At 42.7% G+C, this 26,442-nt stretch overlaps 1 protein-coding gene across 5 annotated transcripts in view; it reads left to right on the forward strand.

Annotated features, from left to right (window-relative positions):
* Positions 1 to 11,420: 11,420 nt before the first annotated feature.
* The window catches only part of TPK1 (thiamin pyrophosphokinase 1), a 301,751-nt gene continuing 286,729 nt past the window's right edge, over positions 11,421 to 26,442 (forward strand). For 2 of the 5 annotated variants that reach the window (XM_085051528.1, XM_085051530.1), the window contains exon 1: positions 23,714 to 23,831. In XM_085051528.1, the coding sequence (XP_084907654.1) occupies positions 23,729 to 23,831 (103 nt within the window). In that variant the 5' untranslated portion in view covers positions 23,714 to 23,728. Of the gene's footprint in view, positions 11,623 to 21,638; positions 21,680 to 23,713; positions 23,832 to 26,442 lie in introns of those variants that run through there. The other 3 variants (XM_085051533.1, XM_085051531.1, XM_085051532.1) reach the window with 3 other exon arrangements.

The following is a 26,442-nucleotide window of genomic DNA, read 5'->3' on the forward strand; positions in this document are numbered from 1 at the left end:
TTTACTTAGGGCACACAAATCTACTACATTTTGAAATCATTTTGTCTAATGATGCATCTGGCAAAAACAAAAACATAATTCAGAGCCTGCAACAATTTGTGCATGATTTAATGGCACTGCAATTTATTCCTTAAAGAATTTTTAAGGTCATTCCTCCCTTGATAGATTTGCCTTAAAATAACAAACTTGGAAAAAAACCCTGAGTATAACTGCATGAGAGAAATGGGGTGCAAGGGGACAGAAACAAAAGAACTGCACCTTTTATAATTGTAGCCTGCATTAAAATGATATTGAGCTGAGCCAGGAGTTATATCCCAGATTAAATATCTTTAGGAAAGAATTTGGTTGAGAGTCAGCAATTTCCTCCTCCCCACAAAGAATTTCAGCTTTTCTTGGGATACACCATTTGCAGCGTATAGCCTCAAGTGTAACACAGATTTCTTTGGCTTAGCATCTTAAGTAGGTGATATTTGCAAGAGTATTCCCTTCTCCACTTCTTGCCAAAGCAGGAAATAATATTAATCAGCTTTGCTAAAGTTACTCTGCTCCATTATTTCAGGTAGGAGGACCCATGGGAAGACCAGGTTAGAACTCAACAGAAGGGAAGGAAAACTTAGGGAACAGCTAGGAGAAAAAGAAAGGCATGAGGAAACAAATATTAAAGTGAGAGAAAACAATAATAAAGGGAACACAAAAAGTATGGAGATCCTAATCCACAGAGATGTTCAGGTAATATTAATTTTAAAGTAAAATATTAATTTTAAGCCTTTAAAAGCTTAAATACTTTGAAGTACTGGACTCAAAGAATTGCCTAAATATACACTTGTACTAGTTTAAATAGAAATTGTCAGGTAGTGTGGCTAGCACAGGTCTTTCTCGTGAGAACATTCCACTGTGTTTTATAAACAAAGATAAAGTTTGGATGTTTTTTAAACAGTGTCTCAAGATTTGGACAGTTCAGGCCTGGCCAATCAGGCCTAGGGGGAGGTTTCTGGCTGACCAATCTGGGCGACCTCTGAGAAGTCTATATATATTGAAATCAAAATAATAAATTTCCTCTTTCTTGCCACACTGAGAACTCGGGTCTTCTTCTCTGCTAGCGGCTCAACAGCGACAAGGTAGCATGACACAATGCTAATTAGGCCAGTACAATTTGGTGTTCCAAAATGTGCAGATTTAAGACTTTGGTTGTGAATTTATCCCAGTCTACATAGCAGATTTTACAAGTAAAATTAAAAAGCCAGTATAAGTCAGGCAAAAGTACATGTCATGTTTTCACGAGGGATGTTTCAGATGTGATAAAATCCAGTTTACAAATGAACATCTGCTAACATCAACCTTAGGTGTGGTCCTCCCTTCTGACTTGTTGTGTTGGTTTGAAAACAAACCAGTGAGAGACCACAAGTCAGGATTGAAATTAAAAATAAGTGAAATAATACAAGGAAAAGCACTGACAAAGTCAGATACAAACTGACACCCAGTTAGGGTGGTGGTAGCAGTCCAACTGAAGTAGTTCAGTTGAAGCAGTGATCCTGTGAAGGTCTGGTCTCCAGCTGAAGATCCAGTGGTAGCTCTTGTCCTCTGGGAACCCAGTAGACAGGGCTAGCTCAGGCAGTTCCAAGGCCAGGTTATATCCAGGTGGGAACACCTGGCTCCTCCCTCCTGGGCAGAGCATCCCACAATGGGATGAGATAAGTCAATGAGTCACACAGTGGGTCATTAGCAGCTGGTAACAGCTAACAGATGGCCCATTGCCTGTCATCCGGAGTGGGTCATTAGCAGGTGATAGCAGCTAACAGCCCACAGCTGGTGGTAATAGAATACTTAAATACATCTATATTGCAGCCTAGGACACTTGTGTCCCACTTGCCACTTCATAGAGGGAGAGAACACTCTTGAGCTCTGTGCTAGTAACTTTACCCACTTTTTCCTTTTTCCAGCTGTGCTGCCAACCTTCTGTCTGTCCTTTATGGTTCATAGGCAGAGCCTTGGTATGTGAATAATCACGTGATCTTGAGATCTTGAGTGGTTATACCCCTATGACTGGGCTGATACATATTGAATCTCAGTTTGAAACACCTTCCTCATTGGTATTTGGATTTCATGGTGAGAAACCTCTTAGCAATGTCCCTGACTGATAAGAATCAGAATATTCCTGCAGTAGAAGCTGGGACATGGCTTGGAACTGTTGGGGTGGGAGCTACTTCAGCAACAGACAAAGGGAATTAAAGCATCTGAAGTAGCAGGGAGCGTGGAACTAGGATGATCTTTGGGGTCCCTTCTGACACAAACCATTCTATGATTCTATGAAATGCCACCAAGCTGATGTGATTGATATTGTGGCATGCTGAGCACAATTTCTTAAGGGGAGTCAAGGAAAAGCAGGGGTTGGGCAGGAGTAAAATTGTGCTGCATGTTTCATCAAATGCATCAGCAGCCCAGCTGGATGTGGTAGTCTGTCTTAAAATGCCTTAAAATACTTGGATGAATTTTCTAAGGTGACAAAGTGTCCAAGGAATGAATGTAATCAAGTACAGCAAAAATCTCATAGGGTACTAATTTGTATTAGGGGCTTGGAAAATCAGACCTTAAGCTTTAAGTAAATGGCTATAATGGAGTGATATAAAACCCCCAAACAACTGACTTGGTAAGTGTCTTGGTTTGAAAGACAGGTGTCTGCCAAGAGAGGTTGAACCCTCCCTTAGAACAGAGAATGTGATTTTTTCCCTCCCTCCGAATTATTTAATTTTGTAAATCAAGGGCTTTCAGGCAAAGGTATGGGAAAAAAAAGGAATATCAGTTCTTTACTAGTATCTATAAACACACAATAACAATAATAGCAACCACAACTAGAACCAGAAAACCAATAGAAGATAACTTGTGAGCTGCTGAGCCTTCTCCCGTGTGGTGCAATCACGGTTGCAAGCAGCAGGGGCGCTGTTGAGCTCCCGGCTGGGCAGGGCAGGTGCCATTACTCCTGAGTGACTGCAGGTGGCGCTGTGGCGCAGGGTCAGGTCAGCGTCCGGCAGCTGCAATGGCGGGCAGGCTGAGAAACACGCAGGGCAGCGAAAGCAGCTCGGAGCAGCGAGAAAGCAGGGCAGCAGGGGCGGGCGCTGGCTCTCTCTCCCCGGCCAGCGAGGCAGCAAGGATTTCTGCAGTCGCAGCAGACGCCGCGATCTTGTGCGGCAGAGGGCGGGGGGCAAGCAGCAGGGGCCGCGGGACTCTCCCGGCAGCAGCCGCGAGGGAACGCAGCCCGGGGGGAAAACATGCCCTTCCCCGTGGGGAGAAAGGTTGAATCAAAGCTCACCCAGCCAGGAGAAGAGAAAAAAACAGGGCACAGTTGGATTCGCCCTGGTCGCAGAGGAAGAGCAGAAAAAGAGCAGCCTCTCCCCTCAGTGTCCGAACCACGAGAGAGCGTTCCCAGGGCCGGCTCTTCCCTTACCGTGCCCTCCCAAGCACACCTTTTGTCTTTTACAAAAGACTTGATGGCTCTAAAACACCCAACTATTTGTTGCTTAGTAACAGGAATGGGAAGAAATTCCAAAGGTACTCAACCCCCGACAGTAAGTTTGTTCGATTTTGAATACATTTTCTAGAAATTGCTTTCTACATTTGTAAATACTGTACTGGTTTTATGCATGGAGTATCTTAAGGAAGAGAACTTGTTTTCTTTTTTTTTAGGTATGTTTAGGTGAGCATTTTATGTATAATGCCTTTGCACTTTCTTGGACTGTGTATATTCTTTATTCACATATTTAAGGTAGATCCAGGTTCACAAATAAAAAAACTGACACAGATATTTTATATTTTATGTGCATACCACTCTAAAATTAAGCTTAATAAAGATAATAGAATGATCCATCGGCAGGCCTTCAGCTGCAGACTAAGAGGTGACAGGCTATTTGGTGAACAATTTACTGAGTGTCTCACTCCCCTCTCCTTCTTAACCATGGGCATTGTAAGTTCATTCTATTAACCTTAATAGGTTTGCTTTCAAAGTGTTTTACTCGGAAGATTTAAACCTGAACTCTATCATATGTCACCCTGAAGCTAACTTAAGCAACCAAACTAAAAGGAGATGCACCATATTTATCTACGTGCATACTTGTATGTACATCCACAAGTAGCAGCATCTAATACATGTGAATAAATGACATACTGTACCTTGCGTAATGCTCTTTTTCTGTGTCTTTCATCGTTCCATAGCGTGTCTCAGGATTTTTTTTATCAATTAAAAAAGAGTTAATGTCAGGCATCTCCAGCTAGGCATGAACTAGTTGAGAAAGGCTGTGCAAATGAGAGAAGCTTGTTTTCCTCACTAACAACTCCAGTAGGTGTATCTGAGGGCTGCCCTCTGTCCCAGCAGGATGTCCTTTTCTCTCCACCTGGGACCCAACTACAGAATTAGTAACAGATTTAGCCTTTGAGTAAAGGGCAGACTCAGGCAGCTTTGTTCAGACTCAGACTCATGGGACAGAATAGCAGCCATTATCTTTTCTCTATTACTGCCTTTTAAACATCTCATCAGACAGTACTGCCACTTTTATGGAACCCAACAAAGACACTGAAGCAGCTGAGTGCCTCCCATCATTTCCATTCCAGAGATCCCTCAAAGTGGCTCCCCCTCACTATGACACTAGCCCTGACAGATTTAGGTCCTTTCAGGACTCAACATTACTTTCCTTACTTTGATAGCATAGAACAGTAACTTGGAGAGGTCAACACAGCTGTAAATGCCAGTTATCCATGGCCCCACTTTCCATCACCCTGGCAAGTCACCACCATGGAGAATCCCATGCAGTCCTTGGCCAAACTTAGCCCAGCCAAGACAGAAGTGAGCAGCAATGATCAGTGAGAAGGAGCTTGCCCTGTTCTTACCCTGAGCCACTATTCACCCTCTGACCTCCACAGCCTTAGGGACACCTCGACTTCACTGCATGTTTAAATGACTAACAGTAAATGTTGCCCTTTGCAGCTGTATAAGATTGCTTCATTCCCATTGGACAGGGATGAGAACCCAATAGACCCCCATGTGGAACTACTGCAGCTAACTTTCTGTCACTCTGAATGCTCTGGACACAGCCAGAGACCTAAGACAGTATTCATCACACCTCACACCCAGTCCACACGCACAATATTAATTTCCCAAAAGCTGCCTCCTTGAGCCACCTGCTGAAAGAGTGGTTTGTAAGAGTAACATAGTTAACAAGACTTAGGGTAAAGAAATCAAGAACTAAAAACATGTGCTTTTTTAGTGCAATGGAATACACCTACAAGAGAAATCAGGCTGTGCTGAAGATAAAGTCCTGAGAGGAAACTGTGGAGTGATTCTCCACTTTGGTTGTCCCACACTGAGAAGACAGTGAGAGTTCCTGTACGTGTCAGTCAAAATAAGACAATTCTTCCAGGCAGAATAGAGTGCAGCAAACCACCAGATCATTCCTACTTCTTAACTCCTCTTGTGCTGCCAGGTCACCACAGTGAAGGTCTCTCAGGAATTCCTTGCCAGGTTAGTCAAACAGCTTGCCTATCATCTCAAGAATCCTCATAGTATCCTGACCTCATGAAGTCAAGAATATAATCACAGGTATTAGCCTGCACAATCTCTGCTTATTGTTGCCCATAGTGTCTAGATAGCAGCTGATTTGATGCAAATGTTATTTCTAAAAGTTATCACTGCAATACACAATCCTCTTTCCAAAGTTTATCTTTCATCCATCTTCATGACAGAATATTGTTGATCATCATAATAAATCTTCTTCTCAATTTGTAAAGAATTGATTCTTAAACAAATGTCATCTGTCTATTCGTTAGTAATACAAATTCATTTGCATTTAGCTGTTGATCTTAGGTTGATTTAAAAGCATGGGTACACCTCATTGATGCCATTATATAGATGAGGCAACAAAGGCATAAAATGCTATGAGCTAGACCTCTCAGAGGTAATAATTCCTAAGACATTATTACACAGTAGAGGCTATGCATCCATGGGGTTTGGCTCTGTCTACATGTGCCAGTAGTAGAGAGCGGATTAAAACTCAGGTCTTCTGAATGCAGTGTCCTGCCTGGTGAGCCACAGGATTATTTCACTATTTTCTTTTGCTTTACTTTGTGGCCTAATGTGATTCACCTGTTTCATCTCCAGGCTGCTCCATACCACTACAGTAACAGATGGCACTTAACATCATTTTTTTTTACAGTTTCATAATCTTTTCAGGACTTGAAACAAATGTGAAGTTTGCTCTATTAACTGTTGCAGGACCTGGACTTAATGAGTATATGTGTTAAGATCCTGTCTGACTGTGTTTGCAGGTCTTTTTTTTTTTTCCCCCTTCAACGACTGTACCTTTCAAACTGGTCCCATTTATCTACTGATGCCTGTGTTTTTTGAATTATCAAGCACTTAGGAATGTACAGGCCATCACACAGCTGAATTAGCTAACCATTCTCAACTTTATTATTCTGCATAAATGCTGGAATAGGTACCAAAATGAACCATCCCAGCTGGCTAGTTTTAACTCTGGATTCACTTTAGTATAAAGATAAGCTGTGGAGAGAAAGAGAAAACATTCTTAACCTTTACATGTTGCATGAATCCTGATTGCCAGCCTTGTACAGACTGCTCTGTTTCAGCAATAATATTGGAGTAGCTGGAGGAACAAATTCCCCCTGCTTTACAAGCAGCTTGTTTTAGACATCACCAAGAGGGATGTCTAGAGGTACTTGGGTAGTTTTGATTCAACATACTTTCCAATCAAAAGGCTTCAGGTGCCAATTACTGAAATCTGCCATGGCCTTTGAACAGAACCCAAAGTACTTTCAGTCAAGCACAGAGATATGATTCCTATTTTGGTAAGAAATGGAAGAATGGAAGGGGCAAAACATAAAGTGTTAAATGATGTCTGGCATTACCAGACATGTTTAACTTTTGTCTGGGAGAGAGGCATTATGCTATGAACGCTAGACATGTCCTATCATTTTGCTGGACAAAGTCCCTAAATACTTCTAAACCTTTCAGTCTCAACTAGATTAGCCTGAGAGAAGGAAAAAAATTCTGAAAGCAACTAATGCTACTATAAGTTAGCCTCAGCAGTTTATCTGTACCGGGATACACAGAGACTGATCACCGTAAGGAAGAACAGCAAACACTGCAGGCTTTAGCCCTGTTGTATAAATCCCTTGCAATTCAAGTTGACTTTCCTTTTCTTTCCTTGCTAAGTCCCAGGAGATGTTATGAGTAAATAAAAACTGCTGCCCTCCTAATCACCCTTCAAACCTTCCTACCTGATCAGTTTTAATGGTGCTGAAGAGCAGTGCCAGTAATGTATGTCATAACCGTGCTCCACAGAAGCTGCCCAACACACTGCTTCTCAGCATAGGTTTCCTAAAGAAAAGGAAGTCTGCTAGGAATAAGCTTTTACATACATAAATGAACACAGTAATACATATAAATTGCAGTTTCTCCCTGTGCAGTTCAGTGATCAAGTCTGTACAAACTTTATGAGATACTACCTCAGGTGAGAGGCGTGACTGGCTGCTTAGTTACCAGAGGAGGTCTAAAAGGCTGAACACTTCCTCAACCTTTCCTGCCAGTCATTCTGAAACTTTCTCTGTCAGACAGCCCCATCTGTCACTCAGGAACTACATCTTCTTGCCTGTTTATTTTCTCACTTAGGGTTGAGGTCACCTGCCCTCCTTCTAGCTAATCAGAGGAGACAATAGAAATCAAAGCACAATATCAGTGCTCTGGGGATGTCTTCCTTGAATAGCCTCTGTATGTTGTTCTGCAAATTTTGCAAAGTAATGTAGACATATAAAATCAGAGGAAAAGAACAGAGGAAAACGTTTGGTTTGAGATCCAGCTAGAGGAAAAAAGTATTGGTGAATTGATATGCTACCTGGAAAAACAGGTGTAATACTTACTGAGGAATTTTCCATATGTGACAAGAAAAACATATCACTAAGTTTATTAAAAGGTAGCCTTTCACAGGAAAATTCAATGGAATGTCCTAGCACAGATGTAAAGTGCAAAAAGAAGGTGAAAGTGCTTATTTTTCAGACAAGCAAATCAGCCTCCTGACTGTTCAGTGTTCTTAAGGGACTATCCATAAGACAACATGCCAGTCTGCATAGAGTTATTAGTTTTGCTCTCTGAAACTTCCTCTACTAAATACATTTGTTAGGCTCTGATAAACAGTATTAAATAGCTGTCAGGTCCTGCCTTTGAAATCAGTGCATTTTAGCATCTACTAAAGCTATTCCTGTGGAGTTGACTTTAGAAAAAGAGCTTTATACTGTGCATGAGAGATTCATATCTGAGGGAGAGAACAGTGAAAGAAAGACTGAGTTCAGGGAGAGAAAATGTATCTGACTTGTTTGCCCTTTGCCTAATTGTGGAGTGGGCTGGCAGTTTGCCTGACCTTGCAGACCTTTGCACATCTCAAAAGGATTTAAAGGATACTAGCACCAGCCTGTTCTCTCAAGAGTGATTCCTCTTTGCAATGCTATTGTGATGAATCATGTATCACTATGATTAGCAGAGAGAGGTACAATTACTTTTTTGCAGCCGTGGCTAGTAAAGGATTGCCTGGAAACCCAGATGTGACAGAGCTGGAAAAAGTATCTTGCGGGACATGAAGAGAATGGAGAGATGGAAATTGTTGCATGTACAGTATTAAAAAAAAAAAAAAAAAAAAAAAAGTGAAGAGAGAAACAGGAGGAGAAAGACTTGTAAATGAACAGAGCCCTGACTGAACTGGACCTTCCCTCTGAGCAAGTATGATTTTTCTCACGCATAAGAAGCTGCTTATCAGCAAATATTTGTAGAAGATGGTACCCCCTCAAGAGAAAATTAAAAAAAAAATAATTACAGAGACACTGAAAGATACTGAAGAAGAAAAATAAGCTATCCTGGAGAAGGTTTAGTAATTTTACCAGGCAATTGGAAAGTGTCTGTCAAAACTGAAAGGCAGCATTGTTGGGAGATGGAGTGAAAGAGAAGATATTAAAAGGAGGAGTGCACCGGCCAACTGTATGGCAGTCCCCACATGGTCTCCTTTCTTGGAAAGGACAGCAAGCTGCTTCTTCCTAATGTTGGCTGTATTTAACCTGAACAATGACGCTGAGAGGACACCAAAGTCCTAACAGCCTTTGAAATTCAAGTTCTCAGTGGAGACAGAAGAAACTTTTAAATGACACAAAAGTAAAACAAAACATTTTCTATTTCTATAGTGTAAACAACTGTAATATTATATATATATTATATAATAATGTATAAATTATTATTCTTGATGTCCTTAACATCTTTTCCTTTTTTCCAAATAATCCCTCATTTCTTTCAGAAGCATGAATGCTTCTGATACTTCCAAATTTCTATCAGTCTTTGCGGGCCAAAATTGCTTGTATAATGTAATCTCTTACAGGTGGCAGGGCAGCTTATCTGAAAGGTCCAAAGTAAAGGTGTAGTGCTTGCACCATTAAAAACAAAGGTGCACGTACAGTCAATATGGTAACCATCGAATTCTGGAATGGTATGGGTTGGAATGGACCTTCAAGGTCACCTAGATAATTTCAATCCCCCTTTCATGGGCAGGAACACCTTTCAGTAGACCAGGTTGCTCAGAGCCATATCCAGCCTGGCCTTGAACACTTCCAGGGATGAGGCACCCACAACTTCTCTGGGCAACCTGTGCCAGTGCCTCACCACACTGACCACAAAGGATTTCTTCCTAATATCCAAGCTAAACCTGCCCTCTTTCAGTTTGGATTCACAGCCCCTTGTCCTAAAAATGTGGCCCAGCCTCACCCACCACTGAAGTCACTTAAATCATGTTGATCTGAGTGTGAATCTCAAGACTAACCGGGCGGACAGAGCAGCAGCCTGACATGTTGGTCCCATTTCCCTCCATGGGATTTGACTGGAAACCCTCACTGACAGACAATCACAGCATCATTAGGCTGGGAAACACGGCTGTAACCATCCAGCCCACGAACCGTGCTCCTGCCCTCTCCAAACGCCTCTAGAAGGAGGCCTCGTCCTCCCGTCTCGTCCCGAGCAGACGGCGCAGCGGCTCCGCGGGGCTCTGCTGACCCTCCCGCCCGCTGCCGGGCGGCGGGCGGACTGACGGACGGGACGGGAAGGAGGGAAGAAGGGAAGGAGTGAGACATGGAGGGAGGGACCGGCGCTCCTCTGCTGCCCTCTGCTGCGGGGCGCCGCGCCGCTCCGCTTCCTCCGAGCTCCCGGGAGAGTCGCCGTGCCAGGAGCGCTCGGCGCAGCGAGGAGAGGGGAACCGTCCCGATGGAACTCCTGCTGCGAGAGGATGCCCGCCTTGTCCCTCATGGAGCGGCGGGAGACAGGGACCTGCAGGGACAAAGGCCGGCCCAAGAGGTGGAACATATTATTGTGACATTTTGGGGGTCAAAACTTGCCCCGCTGTGCTCCCTGAGCAAACTTAAATTTAGCAGTGCTGTCCATTTTATTCATGAAGATGATTAACGTCCCGATTAAGAGTTGCGAGCGAGTAGAAACTAGGTATTGAACAAGTTCTGTGATGCTATTGAAATGATACTGCAACTTAGGCTGCACCCACGAACGCCGTATTATTCTGGGCGACCTGGAAGAGCGCAGGTGGCACCGCACGGTGCGGCACCGCGGGGCCAGCGGAGCCGGGATGCGGGGCCAGCAGAGCCGGGATGCGGGGCCACCAGCCCTCCGGCACGCCTTTCCTGCAGCCCAGGGCGACGGCACACAGGCTGCATGCGAGGACATGAACACTCGTGCCACAGTTTTTATTGCTCTTCAGTTTCGACGGACTGAAAGCGATTTGAGGACTTTTATTCCGAATGAACTGCTCAATACATGGCCGCAGGTGCCCGCCGCAAGGCGGCCCTTCCCGGCCTCCCCGAGTAGCTCTGTACCGAGGTCGGCACTGCTCAGGTGCGCGGAGAGGCCGAGTGCTCCCTCTCCCCTCCCTTCCCTTGTGTCCCTCTCCCTTCTCTTGTCTCCCTCTCCCGCTCCCCGTCCCTTCTCTTGTCTCCCTCTCCCGCTCCCCGTCCCTTCTCTTGTCTCCCTCTCCCGCTCCCTCTCCACTCCGTTCCCTCTCATCTCCTCCCTCTCCCGCCTCAGCGCGCGCACGGGCGCTGCGAGGGGCGGGGCTCTCCCCTAGTTCCTCCCCTAAAGCTGAAAGCCCATAGGCCGCAGCCGCTGCCAATCAACGCATCCCGCCTTTCCACCCCAGCCCCCTGCTGCTGAATCTATCGCCGAGCAACGGAGTGCGGCGGCTATCGGCTCTTTCCGCTTGCCCTGTCGCCCCCTCCCGCGCACATCCCGGTCCCGGTCCCGGGGCCGGTGCCGGTCCCGGGGGATGTAGGAGGACGCGCGGCCCAAGGTACCCGGCAGCCCCGCCTCCACGTCCCCCGGCGCGGCCGCCTATCGCCTGCAAGGGCGGGCGCAGCCGCCGCCGCGGCCGTGTGGCTGCGGGCGTTCCCCGGGGAGAGCGGGAAGGGGCACGGCTGCTCCCCGCCTGCCCCCCCGGCGCCGGTCCGTGCCTTTAGCGTGTGCCTGCCCGTCCCGCGGGGCCATGGAGCGCGCGTTCACGCCGCTGGAATGCCTCCTGCCCGCCGGTACGGTACCTCCCGCCCCAGCCAGCCGCACCGGCCCCGCCGCGCCGGGCAGCGGAGGGAGGGGAGCGGGGCGGCGGCGCCTCCCGCCCCGGCCCTGCCTCCCGCCGCCCCGCCGAGCCCCGCTGCGGAAACACCGCGGTGTGTCTGCCCCGCCTAGGCTGCTTTCTGCGCTTGATACACCGGCTTGGCACCGTGTTAACCCCCTCCGGAGTTAAAAATCGGCATTTAAACCCCAGGCGCTTCGGGTTCCATCGGTGCTTTCCGTTTGCTGTCACCGTTTTCTCGGCTTGACCGGGCAGAGCGCTCCGGTGAAGCATGTCTGTCCCCTGTCTCCTTGCAGCAAGGGGTCCCCGGGTTTGACGTGCATCCCCCTTGTGCCTTTGGCTCCCTGCCTCCTGCCCGTGTGCTTTGCCCTGGAGCCACCCTCGCACCTCGCCTTGCCCTTCAGTTCTGCACAGCAAAGCTCTAAGGGTTGTTTGTGGGGGTTGTCTGTGGTTTTCCTGAGCTGTCCAACAGTGTTGTGGTTTTGATACTGTTTTTGAGACCTGAGAGGTGACATCATTAACCTTATTATGTGTCTAAAGGGTTGAGCACCTGTATTAAGCACAGACTCATCCAAGTGGCTTGTACAGTGTTTGGAAGAGGCACCTCTTCACTCTGTGTTTGCAGTGTCTAGTTCAGCAGGGTCAGATTTGTTATTCAATGATACCATTATAAACAGTAAATATTTTTATCTTTCTATAGCATGATTTTAAAGCTGCATAAAAATCATTTTGGCATAGCAGCTAAATTCTGACTTACACTGCTCTTTTCTACTCTCTCTGGCACAGAGACCAGCTGCTGCATTCAGGTATATGTTGTTATTTATTTACTAGTAAGATCTGTTGGAAGGGCAGAGTTTAACAGTATGCATACTTTTAACTATTCAATACATTTTTGCAGCTAGCAGTTTAAGAGCATGTTTAAACTCATTCCACAATGATACATATTTCAAGTCATGCTTTGCTCTGATTCTGTAAAAGTTCTTCGGGATATGTTCAAAACTAGTAATAGGTAAAGCTGTACTAAGGTACAGAAATGCATGTTTGACAGTGTGTGTATGTGTACTTTGAGACATACTGTTGCTTTGGGTGGAAAGAGAGAATGAGCACATAGGTGAGATTTTAATGGGTGAATTTTGATTCAGTGTGACGTGATGTCCTCTTGTATACAATAAGTGATTACTAAATGTGTAACAAGGTGAGACAAAAAGCTAAGAAGTTGGTAAGAGGACAGGAGCACCGGCCCAATGAGGACAGGCAAAGAAAGTTGGGCTGTTCAGCCTGGAGAAGAGGTGGCTATGAGGTTGTTTGAAAACCTCAGAGCAAGTGCCCACTATCTGAAGGGGGCCTATGGGGATGCCAGAGAGGGACTCTCCAGCCAGAACTGCAGTGATAGGACAAGGAGTAATGGGGGGGACTTTAGGTTAGTGGGGAGACACCACTTCCCAATTCAAAGAGGGGGAATTTAGGTTAGATATTAGGAAGAAGTTCTTTACTGTGAGGGTGGTGAGACACTAGAACAGGTTGCTCAGGGAGGTTGTGGATGCCCAAGGCCTGGCAGAGTTCAAGGCCAGATTCATAATGCCTTGAGCAACTGGATTTTGTGGGTGGTGTCCCTGTACATGGCAGGCAAGACTGGAGCTAGATGATCTTTAAGGTTCATTCCAACCCCTTAAAATTGTATCATTCTGTGGATTTATACCTGGGGAAGTACAGGCATTGCTGTTTGTATTACAAGATAGTTGCCTTTGATAGACATTGTATGATGCTAGGGCTACCATATCACCTCAGTTTCCAGGAGTTGCCTGGCTCTTTCTTTTTCTTTGGTTGTGTCTGGTTGGATTTGAAGATTTGGGATGTTGGATGTTTGTTCAGTTTTCTCATGACCCTCATAGTTTTCTTATAGCAGAGGCTCCAGCTGGATGTAAAGAAGCCTGCTTCTCTGAAAGAAATGTCTGCTACTTGCCTACAAATCAGTTGGGTGTACAGGCTGTGCCTATCAAATGTACAGTGGTACTTCATCAGAATCCTTGTCATCATTACAGACATTCATTATCAGCATTACCAAATGAATTAGCTGGCTCAAAGTATTCAAGGCTGAGCAGATTTATGTGACAATTCCACTGTTTAAGCTCTAGTATCCCACTTGGGGAGCTCAGAAATGAGGTTTTCAAAATTGGGTAGGTAAAACGAGCCTCCTGATTTTTTCTAGAAGAGTACCAACCAGTAATTCCTCTATCTGTTTTGCTTAATTGGGATAGGTATTTAAGTGTCCAAATAATATAAAGCTGATGAATGAAGTACACGGAACTTCTCAGAGGCTAAACATGAGCTTACAAAACAAACCGTTGTGAGGTCATTGAAGCACTATGGACCTTGCCCTTTTCCTTCAATACTATAAATAATACAATGCGTAGGAATGCGTGACTGTGTTTATGGTGGGGACATTGTGAAAGATTTGTCAGCTGTGTTTGAGGATTATTAATTACTTTGCTTCTCCTTTTGAAGTTGTTCAGAAATTATGTTTGTTATTTATACAGAATAAAATAAAACACTTCCAGGTTTTAGAACATTATAATATTAGATACCTGAACTGGAATTTAAGTGCCATGTTTGCCTTGGTAATTTTAGCCAGTGTAGTTAGAGCAAGTTCTTAGATTGTACATCTCTCTCTATCTCATCTGATTGATGTCCAAGTAGTAGATATTTGAGAAGTGCTGTGCTAACTAGCATGTTCAGGGACTTTGAACATTATTCAGTCAAACAGCTGGAGCACAGTTGAAAATCACCATGCTACAGTCAGAGCACTGCACTGTGGACTTTAGAACTGTGTTCACTTGCTAAATGTAGTTCAGAATGGGTAACAAGGTAGAATTTAATGTGGGATTGAGTCTAAATTTATGTCTCACACACTGAAACAAATATATTTTCATTTCCTCATGGAATGAAAGCTTTAAAAAGGCTCACAGAAGGCTCTACCATGAAGACCTGTATGCTGTGTGGAAGGGTCAGGAAGAAGCTTTACAGAGCAAAGCTGTTGTAGAAGGCTCATAATGATGTCACACTACAGCCTGTGAATTCATGACAAAAGTAGTTTTGTTTATTCTGGAGCATCCTTTGATAGACTCGACATTTCCCTCCTGCTGCTTATACCCTTTTCTTGCACTGTCATTGCCTCCTGCTGCTCGTCCCAGACTGTGCTGCAGGCACTTCTGCAGAGAGACAAGTGTTTCTAATTTATTATTTTAATACCATGAACTTTGGCAGCTGAGTGTGCTGTGCTTGTGACTGCTTAACAGTGGAAGTACTGTAGCATCCTCTAATAAGGTTGCCCCTGAATACCACTTGAGATTTTGAGAAGGTTAGAGTGCCAGTTTGCTAGGCTGTGTTTTCTCATCACAGGGAACGCTTTACATCACCTGTCATAGCATGGCCTGGATTCTCACTTATCTCCAGATGTGATTCCTTGCCTTGCACAGTCCTTAAAGTGTGGCTCAGTATTGGTTTTACCACATGGAGTGATGCAGGAGGATATCTTCCTTAGTTAATAATCAAACAGCTTCCAATATGAGTGTCTCGCCTTGCTGAGGTTGAGGGGCTGCAAAGAAGCAGCAAATCTTATCCCTCTGCTCTCTTCTGTGCCTTGCAGAGGTTATGTTGGAGCTGAGCTTGCTCTGAGTGGCAGGGAGCCTGTGCTACCAGTGAGAGCTGGTTTTCCAACTTCTTCGCTTCTCCATGCCCCAAGTCAAATGCTGTGTTGAGAGCTGGTGGTTAAAACTTGGTTTGCTCAGAAGAGGGTGTGCTGTCTTTATCTCACCGAAGCAAGGTCGTCTGTATGCCGTGAGAGACAGATCCACAACACATAGGACAAAGACTGCTTCACAATTATGGAGAAAATATATAGTTATCTGTTTTCGGCAAAGGGACTATAAAATTCTGCATTGAATTTAAAGCAAAGAGAACAAGAGGAAGCAACAATACGTTCTGAATGCTCTTCCATCATTCTTCAAACTTGATTGTCTCTTGCTTTACTACATGCCTTCTCCTGGAAATGTTACTGACTGTAAATGAGTTGCCTCTGAAAGGATTGTATCACCATATTCGTTTTAAATGCCTGGGGCTTGAACTTCTTCCTTAATGTTCCCTTTTATCTGACATTAAGGATTGAAAGTTCTTTTGTGAAACAGTGGCATGTTTGCCATTCAGTGAATGACCTCCAGACTGCTGCAAGTGCCAATGACTGTTTGAATGCCCCTTTACTAGAGATCTGCATGGTCTCTGTGATGCATTATCTTGCAGTCTAAGTCACAAAATACTGTGGTAGAAATCAAGACAATCAGGGGGTTAGGAAATCAACTTGATGGTCTGTGTTAGTTCCTGAGTATTAATGGTGTATGGAAAAGGTGTAGAGTCCCAAACTATTGGATAGCTTTACAATTTTGCAGGATTTGTGCCACTGCTGTTGGGTCAGACTAGTGAAGTTTTCAGGTGAATCAGGTAATTCAAAAGTTGTTACTGAGTTCACCCAAACTGAAAAAGTGTTAGCGATGTCAGTTCTTTTAAGACTGCTACTGGAATTCCTTAATGAAATAACGAAGCACTTCCATATGGCTGTTATATTGTTCTGTCTTTTTAGCTGAAATACTTTTTAAATGCTTTCTTTCTGTGAATGTTGCTGACCTGCTTCTGCTCTTCATTTCATTTAAGTAGCGACACCATGCATCTAGTCTAGTTACCTCATTAGTTTGTTTTTGAAGTAGCTGTTCAGCCACAAACCCTGCTGCTTGCTAATCTGCTCTGCTGGGTCAGCATTTGCTTTTTAAGTATTATTGTATAGATTACTTACAGGTGCACTTATGAGTGAAGTATTACAGGCAGAATGGCATTTAAAAGACATTTAACCTCACCACTTTCTCTTAGATCTTTGCTTTCACACGTTGACAGCTTTTGGAGTTCTTCATCTTTCTTTACTTTTTTTTTAATGCTTTGTATGCAGGTGTTTTATTTGGAATGAGGTAACAAGGCATCTTTAACCATTTTAACAAGGCACCTTTAACCATTGGAGCTAATAGGAAAATTAATAGACACTTATGTATTTTTGTACACACACTCAGAGCCTCCTTTTGAAATACATTGACTTCAGTTACTGTTTATGGGGCTGATGGATTCTTATCTTGTGCAGTGTCAGTGCACTGATAGTTCCATATCTTGCAGTCATGAAAAGGGCATAGCTCTCTTTTGAGTGGGACTATGATAGCAGAGGGATCTGAGGTCATCTCAAAAAACACACACACAAAAAAGAACAACCCAAAAACTAAAACAAAAATCCACCTCCAAAACTTCCACAAATAAGCATCCAAACAAAAAGAACCCCGAAGTAACAAAAAAATATTCAAGACCCCACTGAGTATAAGAACAATATTGATGTTACTGGAATTTCTGAAACAAAACCTCACATTCATTACTGCTTGCCCAGATAGTAAAGCACTGGGATAAATTAAATTCCTTTTGGAAGGTCTTGTTTTCCATCAGCTGAGGCTTAAAGCTAGGAAATACACTAGCTGATCTCCTGTAGTATCTTTTTTTTTTTCCCCATCTCTCTTTTTTTTCTTCTTTTTCTTCTGTGATTTAACACCAGATGAGGTGGGAAATACACTTGCTCCAGTCATCAAATGTTCATGTTGTTTGTTTCCAATTAAATGTGTCCAGGACTGCTGAAAACTATATAAACTTTTTTAGTTTTTAAAGAGCAAAATATTAATCTTAAGAAGGTACAGGAAGTCAAGGACAATAGTGGCCTTTGAAGCTTTGTTTCTCCTCTGCTGTATTCACTTGCGTGCCTCTGATCAGCTCTTAAAACACTACAGCAGTTTCACAGCACCTTTAGCCTTATGCTATATCTCAAATCTGTGTGTTTACATATATATAAAAGCTAGTTTTACTTTCTGGAAGTGAAAAACAGAAGAGGGTTTGTTTGTTTTATTCCTGTTTACAAAGCTCATCTAAGTCTGATTTATGGAGAAATTGAATATGAAGCATAGAAATGAAGCACTTTATTTACACCGGAGAAAATATAACACAGGTTTCAGATTTTTCAAGATCCAGAATAACAAATCCCAGGCATCCTTCTGGATTTGCTTTAGCTTTGGACATCCTGAGATATTAATCAAAGCTTAATCTGTGCAGAAAATAGCATCAAGAATAAAACCTAAAATCAAATTCTTAAAAAAAGCAAACTAAAAAACCCCAAAAAAAACCCAAGTAAACAAACCATCTGAAAACAAGTTAAAAGGTTAGCAGCTTCATTAGTCAGTTCTCATCAGCTTTCACTTCTAATGAGTTTTAGGTCTGTATGTAAGTTCAGGGGTTAGGATCTTTAAGAACAGTGCCATTAACTTTTTCCAGGAAAATTACTAGTTATAAATGTAAAATTGGCTTTTTCTGTGTGACATAAAAATAACCATGCCAGTCCCAAAGTGCTGCTGTTGTAAAATGTGGATAAATGTAGGGGGAATGCTTCTCTCCCTCTGCTGCCAACAAAACAAAAACCCTGAACTAGCAAATAAACCAACAAACCGCAGAACCAACACACAAACAAACAAAAATCCCAACAACCTGCTAGTAGATCTTACCCAGTACAAAATGTAGTCAATTAACAGGAGGGAACTCAGATGTATACACTTGCTTGTTGCTACAGCATAGAACATTTCCTCTCTCTGATCTCTGCACACAGAGGGGAATTTGCAGTATGTCTAGCAAGATTAACTAGTCTGATATATTGCCAAATAATTCCAAGATTGAAAATAACTATCAGTTGTCCCTTCCACCAAAGAGAGTGTAGCTGACCACACTGAAGTGTAACCAGTTCTTCAGCTTTTTGTCATACATTTTTCTGTAAAATATGGCTTTGGTGAATTAGATCTGAGTTTATGGAAACAGGTTCTCCATTCCATCTAGCTCTGACCTTAAACATGAGGAATATGATTAACAGTGTTTGTGTAGTACTGCCTTTGCAAAATTAAAAAGAGAATTGAGAATTTAAAGTTGTTACAGGAACATTCTGTTAGTTAAATTCTACATAGAGAGCACACTTAGTAGCTTTTGGATTGTTTTAAATTAAATCTATTGCTGTATATCCAGTAGCAGTTGAAACTGCTGGAAGGCTTTTCCTGTAATTTCCTAGCTTTGAATTTTATTTTGAATGGCAGTTGAATTTTCTCAGTGCTACTGCTGATTTTTTGTAGCTTATGTTGATGGATTGTCTGCCAGCCTTCCTCTCTGGCAGGACAGAAGCTGGAGGGATGCATGTGTTTATTAGGCCAATTGAAATAAATGGGAAGCTGGCCAGCGAATTCAGTAGGAGCAGAACCTGCACCCTCACAATTTATTTATGCTACAGTTGTGACTGGTGGTGTGGGTTCTGTTTTGTTTTATTTCTTGTTTTCTCTACTGTAGCTCTTTTTTTTCTAGTCTATTCTTTCCCCCAAATTATCTGGTCAATGCTGATATTGGGCAACACAGCAATTAGAGAATAGCTATTACAGTTTTTGACCAAAATGTTCAGTGTCTTTGGTGGTAAAAACTGTGTATCTGACAGAAGAAAGTCAGCTTTACTGCAAAAGGAAAATATGTTGATGTTACAAAGCACTGGGGACTCAAGAGTTCATCATCTAGAAAAGCTTTGACTTCCATGACAGTGTCGGTGAGAGTGTCTGTGGGCTTGCTTGGAGCAGACACAGCAAAGTGTGCCGGGGAAGGCATTCTTTCTTCTTTTTATTTTTTTTCTTTTTTCCCCACAGACATGATTCACAATTATGTATTCTATATAAGGACACATGAGAGAAGAGTACTCAAGTACCAGTACAGGTTGGGGGCTGACCTGCTAGAGAGCAGCTCTGCTGAGAAGGACCTGGGAGTCTCAGTGGATGACAAGTTGACCATGAGCCAGCAGTGCCCTTGTGGCCAGGAGGGCCAATGGTATCCTGGGGTGCATCCGGAAGATTGTGCTCAGCAGGTCGAGGGAGGTGATCCTGCACCTCTACTCAGCCCTGGTGAGGCCACATCTGGAGTGTTGTGTCCAGTTCTGAGCTCCTTGGTACAAGAAAAACAAGGAATTATTTGTCCAGTGAGATGGTCCAGCGGAGGGTGACAAATATGATCAGGGTCTGGAACATCTCTCTTAAGAGGAGAGACTGTGAGAGTGGATCTGTTTAGTCTGGAGGAGAGACTAAGAGGGGATCTCATAAATGCATATAAATACCTCAAAGGTGAGTGCCAAGAGGATGCTGCTGGACTCTTTTCAGTAGTCCCCAGTGACAGAAGGAGCAATGGCCATAAACTAAAACACAAAAAATAGCAGCTCAACATAAGGAAGAACTTCTTTCCATTGAGGATGGCAGAAAACTGGAACAGGCTGCCCAAAGAGGTTGGGCAGTCTCCCCTCTAGAGACATTCAAAACCCTCCTGGATGAGTTCTTATGTAATCTGCTCTAGGTGACCCTACCTTGGCAGGAGGGTTGAACTAAATGATGTCCAGAGGTCTGTTCCAACCTTCAAAATTCAGTGATTCAGGTTTTGTAACAGAAGAGCGCTGGTATGTCAGTGAAATCTGTATCTGAGATTTATTAACTTTTACACTTGTAGCTGATTTAGGTCTGGCAAGGAAAGCACTAACCTATAGACCAGAGCTAAGCTTAAGCTAAAGGTCTAGTTTTTCATGATGAGTTAAAGGGCTGTTGGTTTGAAACCACACCTGGGCAGTTGTTCAGCAGATGATGTGACTTAAAACACTCAAAACTTTCCTGAGGTTGACGTGTCACAGAGCAGCTGTGCCAATAGCATCGAACTCGAGGTGCTACATTTCGAGACTTTGCACTCTTGATGAGAGTTACATGTGGCGAAATCCTGGAGGCTGAAATCCCGAGGTTTATATCAGGAGTTTGACCTGTATATTGGTAATGCTTACAAGGTATCAAAATCTTAGTCTGCTTTAAATGTAACTGACAGCCTCTAATGCAGATTTTTGAGTTGGGCAACACTTTCATTTCAGGAAATTACAGTCCTCCAAGCTGTAGAGGATAAAGCACAGCTTTGTGAGAATAGCCTGTGTCCCCATATGGAGCTGTTTCCCTGTTCAATTTACAGATAAGTTTTATAAGCATCTAAGCAGTGTTTTGTCATACTGTGAATCCAAAAGAGAACAAATGTTAGAGGGCAGCTTGAGAGTCAAGCAGCTAAAGATCTGCTGCTTGGACACTTGGACTGCCAGAAGAAGTGGTGCAGTGTCTCAGCTGCTGCAAATGCAACAAAAATAGCTCTTGGGCAGTGTGTGATCACCTAATTTCATGAGTCAACCTGGTCACACTGGGGGTGATTAAGCTCTGATGTGAAAGCGTCTGTCTCCATATTGCCATTTCTTGCTACAAATGGAAAATTTGCTTTTCAAGTGTCCTAAAGAAGAGCTTGATTTATTCTTAAAAAAATTACAGAAAGAAAGAAGAAAAGGGGACAATACTGAGGAAACTTTTGTTAAGGGCAAGTTAATGTTTGGCTTTCTGGACTTTGCACAGCAGTGTTCTTGAAAGGTACAGCCACAAGACTTTTCCTCAAACTGACCTAATGACTCTACTGTCATGAGACCCCTCTGGAGTGCTGTGTCCAGCTCTGGTGACCCCAGCATAAGGACACAGACCTGCTGGAGGGCTGTATCAAGGGGCTGGAACAACTTCCCTATGAAAACAGGCTGAGAGAGCAGAGGTTGTTCAGCATGGAGAAGGCTCTGGGGAGACCTTAGAGCAACCTCTAAGCCTTCCGAGTACTTCAAGGGGGCCTACAAGAAAGCTAGTGAGGGACTTTTGCCAAGTACATGTGATGGGACAAGGGGCAATGGGTTTAAACCAAAAGAGCATAGGTTTAGATTAGATATTAGGAGGAAACTCTTGACTGTGAAGGTGGTGAGGCACTGGAATAAGATGCCCAGAGAAGCTGTGGATGTGCCAGGCATGGAAGTGTTCAAGGCTAGGTTGAAAGGGACTCTGAGTAACCTGGTCTAGTGGAACGTGTCCCTTCCTATGGCAAGGGGGTTAGAACTAGATGATCTTTAAGGTCCTTCCAGCCTTCTATGATTCTATGATATAACATTCACTGGTTTCAGAGTAGAATGGTACTACCTTCAATTCTGCCTTTTTAGGGTGCTGGTGTATTCCTGCTGTTATCAAGAGTGCTTTCCTATTAGCCCTGCTTTCTTTGCACAGAATCCACTGTGGGAGTGACATTTAGTACTGTATGCACGGGCTTTGAGCATTTCTAATGACTTTGGTAACTGTGAACAGAGGATTTAAATGGTCGTTTTGTAACTGTGGCATTTTGTATTTGTGGAAAATATAATCTCTGATATGAGATGTCCTTCCTTGAACTGACTTGTTGGTAGGGTTTTGCTTGGAAACTTAATCTCTCAGTTCCTTTTGCCTCTGCACTACTGTTCTTATGCACTGGTCAGTAGTAATGCTGCTGCTATATTTACCTGATTCAGAGAAACAGGTTTTGTCACTTGAGCCTGTGGAAGAATTTCTTATTTTCTCAGTCTGCTATCCTGTCATAAGATCATAAGTTAAATTTTTGTGCCAGCAAAGCTTTTTAAGTCAGTCGGAAGTTTGATCTGCTGTGTAATGTTTTGCTTTTTTTTTGTGACCATGTTTGTTTTTAGACTTGGTTTTCCTCGCACCCACAACTGCCACAGTTGTGTTGAGAAAGCCCCAAGTGTAAGGCCAGTTACTCAGAAAGCACAGCAGTTGTCTCTTGGGAGGAGCAACAGCAATGCTGGACAAAGAAAAATCCCTTCCTTTAGAGTATGCTACATGTACTCCATGAACAGAGTATTTTGACAGCGACATACACAGAGTGTGTTGTAACATGGGTATGCTCGGCATGTCTCCTTTCACTGCAGCAGGCTGTCTTCCCTGCTGATGAAGTGTGAAGTGTGTGTGAAATTATCCATCAGTGTCTGGCGTCCCCAGAGACGACAGGGAGTGATGAGAGCTGGGCTGTGGCCTTGCGGTGCCACTGGGTGGCAATGGCCATATGGTGTGGGAGAGAGCCGCTTCCAAGGGGGCCACAACAGATGTTTGATAGCATACTTGTTGCCAAAAGCTTTGTGCTAGCCAGTTCCAGTAAGGTGATGTTAGAGCTGTCCCAGGGGTACACTTAAGGAGGAATGCTCTTTAGGTAACAAGTAGTGTAATCTATTATTTGCATTGGTATTGCAGTAGCTGTATTTTGTCAGGCAGACAAAGGTATAACAAGACACAGAGGTTGGACATTGGAGCCAAACAAATTCATACCTGAATCAGGTACTGATTTTTAACATGGGAAAGAATAACCAACCACTTGAATACTGTACCTAGAGAAACACTGATGTAGAATCTGCCTATGTCAGTTGTAAGTCATACTTGAAACAAGAATGAATTTCAGGCTATCCTTTATACAAAAGGCTAAACTAGCTTGTCACAGCAATTCTTTCTGGCCCCTTAGTCTATAAATTTGAAACACTTAGCCTGCCAAAGGAGAGACTTCTTTTCCTTTCTATTTAAGAAGAATGGACAGACGTGTGAGGAAAGAAAGGAATGGGTGTATCTAGGGATGAGTATATCGTGCAGCATGGAGTATTTAGTGGCTAGTCATGTGTCACAAAGGAGGTCTCGGAGAACTAGGAGCAGATTTCAGAGCTCATGCAATGCGATTTAGAAGTTCGGAGGGCTGTACTTCTTCCTTATATTTTGAGAATGTTCTGGTTTTAAAACTGAAAAAAAAAAAACCCATACAAAATCCCCTGTAGTATTGTGTTATTGTTCTTAGGCAGCAAGAAGAAGTTACTGCAGTAAGATTTTACTACACAGTATGCTGAATTTACTGCTGGTTACTGTGAGCTATCAAAAGCTTTGAAATGATTTCCATAGAATCTGTTCTTATTTATCTATAAATATTATAATTGTTAATCCCACAAGGAGAAAAAAAAAGCTTGAATTTAGACAGTGAAGCGAATAGTTATACTAAACTTATACAACATTATGCCCAACTATTCTGTTTCTTGTCTAGATTTACATTTCCTGAATACATTTGCTGAAATATATAGCCAGTTTCCTTTGAGAGCAGAGTTGAAACTGAATAAATGTAAGGCTGCAGAGTATTAACAAAGGGACTGAACTCTAAACCAGAGTAGTTATTTAGCCCATATAATGTAAATTAGAACAGCAGAGAGGAAACCTAAAGTTAAGAGTACATAGGAAGAGATAGTAATATTTTGTGAGAGTTTATAAACTTCTAGTTTTGTGGTCTTGTACTTTGCTATTTAATCTTTGCTTTTCTTCTTTTCCTGAAGTGGCAAATACATATGGAAAATGCATATCTTATGATACAAATACTTGGTAAAAGGAATTTTGTTACATTTCTTGAGAGAAGGAGCCATGAAAAGAGGAGAATTTAGGAAGGAGATCCTGCTGTTCTATTCAGTGGAAGAACCTTTGGAGCTCACAGTGTATCTGTACGGAATTGTCCTATTCATAGATTCCCCAAGAGTATACAAAGCAGACCTTGGAAATATGCTCCAATTACATTGCAGTTCAGTAAGAAATGAATTTCAACTATAGAAAAGATGGCTTGAATTAGATATTTGGGGAAAAACATGTAAGTAGCAGGAAGAGGCACTGCAATACATTATATGAGAAGATGTAGTCCCTGTCACTAGGAGCCTTTCATTTTTAAGGGGTACATGAAGAATGAAGTAGAATGAGATCAGAGAGCTGATTCTACTTAGGGGCAGAAGAATGTACTAGATGTATAAAACTTCAATGTATAAAACTGTAGAAGATTAAGGTTCAAATTTAAGAATCCTATCTGTAGAGTCAGAGGGAGTTTCCTGTGTGCATATCAGTCTCTGAAAGAAGCACAAGCCATTTCTGCACACATTCTCACTCAGATAATCAGACTGGCTTCATCTGGCCTACTGAGATCAGCAGGATTTGTTCTTGTGGTCTGAAGTTTTCATACTGTAAATTATTGATTCTTTCTTCTGCAATACAGTAATGATATTTACTTTTAGCTAAATCACAGATGATGTCAAAAGTTCACATATATGTGAAAAGAAGTATGAGAAGTGAAACTCCATAAGTTCTGAAATAAGGAGCAAAAACTGTGTGTAGCAGTTGCTATGGGTTTTCCAGATGGTGAAATCTGTCTCTGTGATTTCATTTCATCTGTTTCCATACTGCTGATAATTGGCATTAAAATTTGTAGAGGTTTCAGAGGGATTACCTTGAAAAAAACCACTGAACATGTACAAATACTCTTATTCTATTAGTTTTTACAGATGATCTTTCGTATTGATGAGAAACACAAGTGGCTTCCATAGATTGCAATGAGCTTTTTAGGAATGTAGTTTTTCCTGATGTTCAGAAGGGACTATAAATCTTCAAAAAGAAAGCTTCTTTCAGATAATAGGTCCTAATTTTTTTAAAAAGCTCCAATTAGTTGTTTCTGAGGGTAAAAATCAACAAGAGAATGCATCTACAAGGAGTTTCTCTGTGGTTTAATCCACTTTATAGTGAAAGAGTTAATTTATTTAGTTTTCGTGCATGTCACTCTAGAGACAAATCCTGCTGTCACTGTAATTTCTATAGTCATTATCTCCAGTGAGAAAGTGTGCCTCAAATCACAGGATTTCTGGTGAGTTGAGGTACATCAGTTATGGAATGTCTGCATCGTGTTCATCTGCTGCGTTGGCAGATGGCTGAGGTGAACATCTACTCTCTCTTCAGCTTTAAAAATCAGAATTGGTGGCAGCATTGTCAAAACATGTCAGCATTTGAGGGGTGGTGTGCAACAAACCACTGGCTGCACAACACATTCTTGGCACACAAGTTGGGGCTTTGAAACAGGCTATATTCTTACTATACAACTGGGGGGTTTGTAGGGTTTTTTTGTTACATTTTTCAGTTGCTATATACTTTAAGTTTGAGCTACTAATCTGGAGTATTTAGGGGAAGGGTATGGCACCGAAATGTTTTTGTTGATATCTCACATCAAGAGATTTGTGATTTGCTTAAATTGTGATTTAAGCTTAACTCCCTGTCTTTAATTTGTTTTGGTAGCTCTGGATTGGTGGGTCAAATGCCAGTGCTTGGTAATTCATAACAACTTCATAGAAATTAAATGTTTAGAGATGGCAAGGGAAGAGCAGGAAGCTGGGGAAGACTATTTCCTGGACTGCTGTATCCTAAATTGCTGCATAGTCTGGAGTACCAAAAACTATAGTTGATTTCCCTTGGGAAGGTAATTGGGGTAGTAGTGGTACTAGTAGTTTTTCTGCTACCACTCTCACAGAAGGCTGTGATCATAGATGGCACAGAAGGTAATGTCATAAAACAGAGGGGAGAAATGAAGCAAGATGGAGGAATAAATACAAGTGGTGTCTAATATTATGCTGGCTTGCTGGCTTGGATTTACTTGATGGATGCTAAAAGCCAGTTCTTTTTATTAAGAGAAGACAACACCATGCCTGAGAGGACAAAGATGACATTTTGTTCTCTAGAGGCATAAAACTAGTTTTCCTGATTATTCCTGACATCTTGTCATTCATGCTATGGCGTTCCTCAGAGGATTGAAGGAAATAGCCAATCTCTTGTGAGAGTGAAACATGAACTGAATGAGTTTAAGGATTGAAATGTGCTCACATTGGCACCGAATCCTAAAATGAGGACGTTGAAATTCCAGAATAAGACAATGG

This window comes from Lichenostomus cassidix, chromosome 2, assembly GCF_008360975.1.
Source record: "Lichenostomus cassidix isolate B80296 chromosome 2, HeHo_3.0, whole genome shotgun sequence".
Lineage (NCBI taxonomy): Eukaryota > Metazoa > Chordata > Aves > Passeriformes > Meliphagidae > Lichenostomus > Lichenostomus cassidix.